This window comes from Aplysia californica, unplaced genomic scaffold (assembly GCF_000002075.1).
Source record: "Aplysia californica isolate F4 #8 unplaced genomic scaffold, AplCal3.0 scaffold00240, whole genome shotgun sequence".
NCBI classification, from domain to species: Eukaryota; Metazoa; Mollusca; class Gastropoda; order Aplysiida; family Aplysiidae; genus Aplysia; species Aplysia californica.
The window spans coordinates 227,730-237,726 of record NW_004797510.1 but is presented as its reverse complement, the minus strand read 5'-3'; the positions used below and the strand labels follow the sequence as shown (position 1 = coordinate 237,726).

Here is a 9,997-nt window from a genome sequence, read left to right as displayed (position 1 = left end):
TGTATTTCAGCCACATCTCTGATCTTATGGTAAGTAAGATCTACACCTAGCTTTCTCGGATAAGGGTAAAAAATCGCGGAGGTGCCGTGTGCAAGTTGCGCACGTTAGCCGCCAACGGAACAAAATTGAAAGTTTATTGTATTTCCTACCAACTGAAAATGTTTAATGTGTCATGCGCGCTCTTATGGCCTTATGCAGTTGCGAGCACCGTAAAACACAATTTTCAAAAACAACAACAGCAACAAAAACCGTAATCCTACTTCAGGCATCTTAGGGCAATTACAGTGTATATCTGCAAACAAAAGTCAGTTTGGATTTCATCCACTTGTTTAGACGCTTTCAAAGATTGTCTTACAATTCGAAGGTCACTATTTACAAATTTTATAGGAGCATTAAATCCTGATCTTCTCAGCCCCAACTGAAAATTATGAGAGAAATGAGTCAATAATTTTATTTAAAACAGACCAAAAAAACCCAGCAACAACAACAACAGCAACAGCAACAACAACAACAACAACATGACAACAACACCAGACAGACAAACGGTACTCAAGTCTGTTTGTCTCGTGCAATAGACCAAGTTTATTTCTGAAAACTATTTCCCGAACCTAGCTTTGTTGTTCATTTTGGTGATGATCAACAGTCGTTATATAATGAAATATAGCGAAATAAAATCTTAAACTTATAACCCACAAGAAAGTGTTTAGTCCGCAATAACTACTATGGAAGAGCTATAGGCTTCATTGCTTTTCTACATATCTTGCGACCACACTTTGAGGTACAGCATTTCTGATTTTTTCTACATTGGTCGTCATTGACACACGGACGGGATCGTCTTTTCTCTTTCTTGCAAGCTCGTTTGGAAGGCTTAATTGTTGGCACAGGAGGACACGTTCCACGGCTGAGTACGCAGACATAGCGTTTCCTGCACCCTTGGCATCGTTTGGACAAGGCACATTCACTGCCGGGCTTACATTTTGGACAGGCTCCCGGTTTACGCTCACACTTCTGCCTGTGCTTACATTTGCTACCATCAGACGGACATTCCGAGGCGATTTTACATTCGCGATTGCGTCCACATTTCTTATTACAAACGGGGACACACTCCGCCTTAGCCATCTTACGACAGAGCTTACCACGACCGCAAGTGTCTGTGATCATCTTGCATTCCGTCCCGCCAGGACACTGCAGGTCATCGCAGGAGTTTGGTCTGACGTCAGCACATCTTTCGAAGCTGGGACACGTAGGTGAAACACAGTCTTGGGATTCACTTTCCAGGCACACGGCTGGTAACGGGCAAGGAGGATGGAGACTTTCGCATTGGAATCCTGGGCGACATTCCTTACTGCAGGCAGATTTACATTCAGGTCGTGCCGGTTCACAAGACTGCCCTCCAAGGCAGGGAGGCTTGAACATCTCACACGTAGCTCCCTTTTCACAACGGACGTTGGCACAGGTTAGTGTAGAAACGCAGGTGGCGATGGGCTCACATTTGATTTCGGGACAATGTGCCTCAGGATCCTCTCTCCGGAGTGCCTCACAGTCAACTGGTGGAGGGCAAGGGGGGTAGAGAACTTCGCAAACTTGACCTGTAAACAAATTTTGTGAGAACTTGTTTTAGTCATCAAAGCTATAAACAATTTGACCAGGAGTTAATAGCTCAAACGTTTAAGTAATACTCGGTCCCACCATTGTCACTTCGATCCCCCCCCCCTCTTTCTCAGTCACGAGCTCACGAATATTGCAGTATGAGTAAAATAGATTTAATCAGGAATTTATTTTCACCACTACATGTTATGAGGTGGTCAAGTCAGTGCTTATCATTTTAAGCGATGAACAAAAACATTCTTCTAATCAGTTTATTTTAAATTTTTTATAGTAGAGTATTTTACGGCGCTCGCAACTGCATAAGGTCATATGAGCGCGCGGGACACACCTAATATTTTCAGTTGGTAGGAAATTTTGAATTTTGCCTGATGGCGGCCGAAGCCTACTCTTATCGATTTTAGACCACCAAGGGATCTTTAACGTGCGCAACTTGCACACATGCTCTCCGAGAATTTTCGCCCTTGTCCGAGAAGGCTAGGTGTAGATCTTTCCTACCAGAAGATCAGCTGTGTGGTTGAAAGACTGCAGTAAAAAGAAGCGAAGGAGTAGCAGTAGAAAGGCTGAAGAAAGAATCAGGAGCCCAGAGGAAGGGGCAAAGGAGGTGAGGAGGTGAGGGCAGAACGTGGAGACGAAAGCAGACGACAGAACATTGCTAGAGAGTAGGAAATGAGGTGAAAGGAGACAAATTTAGAGGAGAAAATTTTTCGGTCGCTACCCGGATTCGAACCCGGGACCTTTTGAGTGAGAGGCCAACACCTTAACCTCTAGGCCACAAGAGCCCCCTTCTAATCAGTACTTAGTGTCACGGGCAGATGTCACAATTAATAACATAGTGTTTAGTCAGGACTAAAGTCGACTTTTGTATAGGATGTCTCAGTTTTCACGAGAACAAGCCGATATTGAATATATTTCTACCTGTGGCTGACTGTACATCTATTGACAATATCTGCTAGCGAATACCCAGAGCGTCATCGTATTTCTGATAACAGGCTTGAAAAATCAATAGCATCAGTAGTTGCTGTTTTTGTTGCTGTTGTTTTTGTTGTTGTTTGTTGTTGTTGTTGTTTGTTGTCGTTGTTGTTGTTGTTTGTTGTTGTTGTTGTTGTTGTTGTTTGTTGTTGTTGTTGTTGTTGTTGTTGTTGTTGTTTGTTGTTGTTGTTGTTGTTGTTTGTTGTTGTTGTCGTTGTTGTTGTTGTTTGTTGTTGTTGTTGTTGTTGTCGTTGTTGTTGTTGTTTGTTGTTGTTGTTGTTGTTGTTGTTGTTGTTGTTGTTGTTGTTGTTGTTTTGGTTTGTTTCTTTTTTGCCCTGCTTGTATTTTTCATACTTTTTTCTTTTTTGATTTCTGTGAACGCTTGCTGCTCCAGGGCAGATACTGGGTTGTCCACATATTCAATTCAAATGAATAAGTGTTCTCTCCGATGTACATTGTAGTTTTTTAAAACTATTTTACAAAAATATCTACCCGATTCCTCCATTTGGAGCCAGCTTGACTTACTACGCACAGCTGAGGCCTTCATTCTCTGTAGGAATAAAATTGAGTAGCCATATTGTCTCTAATTATATGTAATTTGAACTTATTTTCAAAAGAGATACCTCGAGTGGACCTTTACGAGTCAGGTAGACCTTTGCCCTACTTGATGTCATAATGTTGACAGGCACTGAAGCATGATGAGCTATTTTGGTAAATATTTTATTGGAACAAATTGACCAAGCCTTAAAGGAAAAAGCACGGGAGCCTAATCTGAAGTTACAAAACTGTCCTAACAAATATTACGCCCAATTACCGAATTTTACTCTTTTTGGCTCTTCATAATATGTTAAAAGTCTTAATATTTCTTATCTTTTCAAGAAAACAATAAGACAAACCCCACCCCTCCTCATAAATAAGCATCCTGTGTTAAGAAGGGTATTAAATATTTTAAGAATGATTGAGACGTTCTTACCATTTAAACATCCTCCGCACTCATTATCTTCCACACACACGTGATCGTCGCAAGGATGTTTCACACAAACTTTGTCTGTTTGTTTACAAATCTGCAAAAAGGCGCATAGGATAATTGGTGCTTGTGATGTTCAGAAAATGTTTCCACGCTAAAGACATTAGTTTGAGTCCTACAAGGAGGAAGGGAGCGGGAATGCTTTATAGAGTATCACTGTGATTTTGACTGGATGTCATGTCCCACAACGGATGAATTGATACTAGCAGGCAAAGGTCGAACCACATTGATTTCGGTGCATTAACCAAAGATCCTTAGAGATGCTTTCTAAATAAACAATAATATGATTTATATTGATTTAAAGTGATAGTGTAAGGAGACATGAAGTACAGACGGAAATATCAAGTTCAAGAACAAGTAGTAACATTTATTCTATAACAGTTCATTACTATACACCTGTCTGTATACATCGACGTTCACAACAGGCATTAATACCTATAGATAGGAAGTACACACTTTTGGTCCGATGTCTGTATAGTTAAGATCTATAAAGGCAAAGTATTATATTAACTGACTGAATCACTGTAAGCAAGAAACGGAAAAGTACCGTTTAACAATAACTAATTAATTACTGAATTAAACACAGGCGAAAATACAACATAACACAAAAATTAAAAACAAGAACAACAATGAGAACATTATCAACGACAAGAAATAATACAGCAAAGATATCTTATTATGAATTTCGTACCGGCAATAGTACTAAAAATCGTAAAGTCTTTGATGTGGTGATTGCCTCATTTCTTGACAACCAAAATTTTACAAGATCAGTAACTTGTGAGTGACCAGCCTCTACGTTCATCTCTCACTCTCATGTCAAAATCCGCACAGTTCTCGTTCCGCCTCTTAACCGCCACCCACCCCTCTATTATCCACCCCACCTCACTACATAGGATTTACTCCTTTCCCACCTGTTCAGAACTACAATTAAAAAAACAGGCACCGATGAAAACGTCATGCTTTCTGGCGATAATCAAAGGACCTTCCAACAGCTGCAGTCTATCTATTGCGAGGTTAAGTTTTACAGAAACATATCAAAATAACTCAACAGCATAAAAATCAAAACCAGAGGCCGAGAATAGACCCACTGTTTGCCAGTAAAAGTTCAAAAATACTGCAACGAAATTACTCATAAACATAATGTGAAGCTTCATGGTGAAATCAGGTGCTCGTCTAATATATTGAAATAGAAGAAACCGGCGTTTTTTCTCCCGATTTGGCAATTGGTATTGATTTTTTTGGTCGTTTTTCTTTGGTTCAACATCTTTTATGCTCATTTAAAAACAAATTAAATTTCGGTGTAAATGTTACTGAGTAACATTGATTAAAGGCACACAAAAATGTGGATTTTCAGTTTCCAAGGACTTTCAAGCTATGAAAGTCACCAGACGTTGCCGGCCATTTTCTCGCTAATTGTACCTCTGAAACCAGGGGACAACCATCTCTTTCAATCGAACATATCTTGATTTCTATTTGGGATAAATGGATATTTCTTTTTCATAGAAACAAGACAAGTGAACAGGCTCTAAGATAACACCAATTACCCCTTATGTCCACAAACTGACGTGGGCCTAATTCCACCGTGCCATGACACATTATGAACTTTAAAGAGGTGTGATTGGGGGGTACAGATCCTGCTATTTCTCACCTTTCCCTTTGGGCAGCCCCCACAGTCGTCAGGCCCACAGTGGTTGCTTGAGGCACAGAAGGGATCAGACATATCGTTGTAATACGCGGAGCGCTTTTTTCTCGACTGTTCAGCGTTTTGTGATAATTCCAGCGGCGCTAACGGTGCATGTGCAAGAGCGGCACATATTTGGCCTTTATAGCACTTTTGGCCCTGTCCACAGTGCACGTCTTCGTTACACTCGTCGTGGCTCTTCATGGCGCAGAAAATCCTAAAATGTGATATAATACAGAAGGATGAATAATAAGAGATTGCCCGCGTTGATACCTCAACCCTGCATGACCAACATAGTATAGCATTATGTAAGAGCCGTCCAGTGATTGACACGAGGGTGGTTTTGTTTATTAAACTCTAGACTACCCAATACCATGCCAGTTTCGTGGTCTCTCGTCTCTTATCCACCTCTTATTGAATACAGGTCAATCTGCAGGTGAGTACGACAAGGATGTGTCTTATCTACATACCTCTTTAATTCATACTGCAAAATGATACGGAGTTATATTAATGATACAGAAGAAGCCAAGATAGGCGGCTACAATATTAACAGCCTGCTGTACGCTGATGATACAGTCTTGATAACGGACTCTTGAGTCTATAAGTTCCAAGTGATTCTAACCATAATAGTAATAATAATGGATTGCTTTTATATAGCGCACATCCAATTATGCAATGCTCTATGCGCTTAACATGAAACATATTATGGAATTACAAATCAATTTTAAAGGCACATAGTATTACATACTCGTGCACAGATATACTCACGCCCGCATGCACCCACACACACATACACACGTACTTACACACATACACAGATACGTACAGGCGCATATACAGACCCACGACGATCTACAGCTTGGATGGATTCCAATCGAAATAATTTATGATGAAAATAGAAATGCTTTTAGTTTTTCTTAACATTTCTAGATTTTCTGCTTCTCCGATAGTTTTTAGAAGCCTATTCCAAACAAGAGGGGCGAAATATGAAAAAGAGGGTTGGCCATATGATTAATAATTTATTTTAGGTTTGACTAGGGTTGTTTTGTCCCTTGATGATCTGAGCGGTAGACCGAGGTGGTACATAGAGTGTTAAAAACTGTTTAGGTAGTCAGTTTATAGATCATGTAAGCACTTGTAGCTAGTTAAAACAGATTTTATGTGGGATACGCTCTTTCACCGGGAGCCAGTGTAGCTCTTTTAAAATAGGAGTCACATGATCATGTTTTAGTTTCTTCGTAATTATTTTGGCAGCAATAATTTGTACTCTTTATAGTTGCTGTAACTGTTCATCAGGTACGCCAGTAAGTAAGGAATTGCAGTAATCAAGCCTTGACAATATAAGTGATGTTATTAAACTTTTGCTGACATCAACAGATAGATATTTTCTAATGCTCCCTATTTTCTTCAGTTGGAGATTTAGATTTTTACAAATATAGGATACATGTTATTTCATTGACATATCTTGATCTATCACACACCGAACTTATAAAATTTTTATTTTGGGATAATATTTCAAGAGTGACAAAAACAAATAAAACAACCTCCCCCCCCCCCCCCCTCCTAAAAAAACCCTGAAGAGAATGGCCTACTACTGAACGCCAAGAAAACAGAATGCATAGTGCGTGATTTTAAAAATGCACTGACATTCCAGGATGCAGCATCACGTGTGAGAACGACATTGGTTTGTACAATTAGAATCTAAGCCAGATGCAATACGTTACACGGATTTAGAAAAAAAAAAACTTGAATTCCGGCCGATCATATGACCTTATGTAGCTTAATATAATATGGACTGACTAACTTTGGTTTGTCGCATATTTCTGGTCCATCATTGCATGGGCCTTCTCTTTTGACCTTACGGCACTCCTGGTGAGGTCTGCAGGCTTGGCATTCGATTGGCACACATGTTGGGACAATGGCTTGGGTACACGCCATTCCGGGTTGGCAGTCTGGTGTTTTCATGATACAGGTTTCACCTATAAAGGAAAAGAAGGTAGAAAAAGTAAGTGCACGTGTGTATTCATGAGTCTATGCAAGTGCCTAAATGTGTGTGTGTGTGTGTGTGTGTGTGTGTGTGTGTGTGTGTATGTCTGAGTGTGTGTGTGTGTGTGTGTGTGTGTGTGTGTGTGTGTGTGTTTGTTTGTGTGTGTATCTGAAGAAAAGAGAGAGATAAAGACAGAAACACAGAGAGAGAGAGAGAGAGAGAGAGAGAGAGAGAGAGAGAGAGAGAGAGAGAGAGAGAGAGAGAGAGAAAGGGAGAGAAAAGAGAGAGACGAAGAAGGGGAAAGTCAATAAGACTCTGAGGTTCAATGCAACATGGACCTATTTATCCAAACCGTTGTAAACAAATAAAAGATGTGTATTCATGAATGTTTTTGTTGTTATTGCATTGTCAGTTCGGACAAACCTTACAGTGAGGACGGCAATAACATGATTTTAATAATGGTCTAAGTGGTCATGAGCAACCATTAGAAGGAGTCATAGTTTTCTTCTGTCACCACGAACGGCAAACCTTTGGTCAAATGAACCAGATCTGTATAGTAAGATTGAATCAGGTAATTTACCGACAATAGCTCCCGGCAGTGCACACTGTGCATGTAAAAAAAACCCAACATACCTCCGCTTAACCTCTTTAAATTTGACCCGGAAGTCATTTAGGGCCAATCGCATCCCAAACGCAAATTAAAAATCTGTCCCGGCAATATCATGCGAATGGTGGTAAATTCAATCTGAATGGTTTTGGTCACGATTTTATAACATATTATGATATAGTTGGCTGAGGAAGATTTTATCAAACAGCACAGCAGCGGTCGCTTTTGCCTCTACATGAAGGTAAATTTATCCTGCCTCAAGGTATTAAACCATATAAATACCGCATTATAATACGATGAAACCTTCAGGACTGTGCTCTGGATTATAGAGAGACAGTTGGGCGTGGCCGTGGTTATCTTCAGTGATTTGTGATTGGATAGTCAGCCAAGTGGGCTTAGGCAATACTTTTTTTCTTTGAATTAGTGGATTGGGGGGGGGGGGGGCGTTGCTCTGAGCTGAGGGTAAGTTACTTTTATTCTCTGGAGTTTCAGCAATGTTTCTTATATATTGATCATTCTAGCCCCCATATTCAACTTATACAAGTTTTACCAGGATCCCGTTTATCTGCAAAGGGTACTGTATCATTCAACCCTCTCCTTTTCCTAATTTCCCCAAATTATACTCTTCAGTCTTAATGTTGTTTGGAGGACTGTCTTACTATAGGACTGCCTCGAAGATAAGAGCGCCTGGGAAATTATTGTCTTAACTTGCTCTTGATATCAGCAACATAATCATTACTACGCGATTTCAGACAAGGTGAGCTGACCTTTTAGTTTGGATGCGAAAATTTCTGTATTGCGCTTTCCAAAAATATAGGTTAGCTTTTGAATTGTTTTGCCGTCGTTCTGCTAGATTTATATTATTAAGCTCTACACTTACTCTCGAACTTTGGAGAAAAAAAACGCTCTTCAGTCACGCGAGTAAAATGTCGCTCGAAATCAACTTAATATTTTGAATGGAATTGAAATCAAATTGGAAGAGGAGGTAACAAGACACACCCAGGATGTACAGAGAACAGAAGGACCACTTATTCGATCTATACATGATCATTTAGAAGTATCAAGAGGTAAATGACACTTGCACACATTTTTGATTATTCAAAGGCATTCAGTTATGTAAACCTTCTAATGATGTGGCAAACTCTTCAAGAAATGAAATAAAATATTTTTATCAGATCATATCCCTTTAAGAAGGACGCTGATTGGTTGTGCAGCTGGAATGTGGAACATCAGAATGGTTTTCGGTTTTTTTTAATGGAGTTGGAAAAAGGTGCATACTACCACCACATCTCTTTAATATTCTAGAAGCAAAGGAGGAAAGCAACATAAGAAGGGAAAAGCCTAATAGAAGATAGGCATAGTACAAAAAGCTGGCCTAGGCCCAAATCAACACTGGCAGATAGGACGGCAAGAGATGGAATGGATTTATTTCAAAGAGGCTGTTTCCAAACTTATTTTTGTTCTCGTTCGTTTCATCTTGACAATAATGGAACTAAAAGTGAAAAAGTAGGATTGAAACAAGAAAAAAAAATTAGCTGATACGTCGAAGCACTTAATTACTGTTCCTTGAGAGTTATGGTAGGTGGACAGACAAGACAGGCAGATAGACAGATGGATAGATAGATAGATAGATAGATAGATAGATAGATAGATAGATAGATAGATAGATAGATAGATAGATAGATAGATAGATAGATAGATGCAGAAATCAGGTTTAAAGGTAACGATAGGATTAAATAAATAAAAGAGAGGGCAAACATAAAAAGACACAAACACACACGACATACACTAAGAAAAAAACAACACACACGACATACACTAAGAAAAAAACAACACACACGACATAATACGCTAAGAAAAAAAACCCCCTAGGGGCAACGCGCAGCTTCATCGCTATTACGAAAGTATTTGCATTTTCCTGAAGAATAAGCCGATCAACCCACCTACCCAACCCCAAATTTACTACATTGCCTGATCCTCCTGGAAAAGGGCCCCTTCTTCTCTGGGCCTTTTTTTGTTCCCCGCTTGCCCACCACTCAACGCTTCTTCACTAGACTTTAACAGATTACAGCTTTCACTCTTCTTCTCTCTCTCATTCCCTCCCTCCCTGCACCCCCC

At 39.8% G+C, this 9,997-nt stretch overlaps 1 protein-coding gene across 1 annotated transcript; it reads right to left on the bottom strand.

Moving 5' to 3' along the window:
* Positions 1-562: 562 nt before the first annotated feature.
* Positions 563-6,193, bottom strand: LOC101855343 (keratin-associated protein 5-1). Its single transcript, XM_005100204.3, has 3 exons — positions 5,253-6,193; positions 3,551-3,641; positions 563-1,589 (listed from the first exon to the last, which is right to left on the bottom strand). Exons 1-3 carry the CDS (start codon positions 5,487-5,489, stop codon positions 721-723), a joined length of 1,197 nt encoding a protein of 398 aa, XP_005100261.3. The 5' UTR covers positions 5,490-6,193; the 3' UTR covers positions 563-720.
* Positions 6,194-9,997: the final 3,804 nt, after the last annotated feature.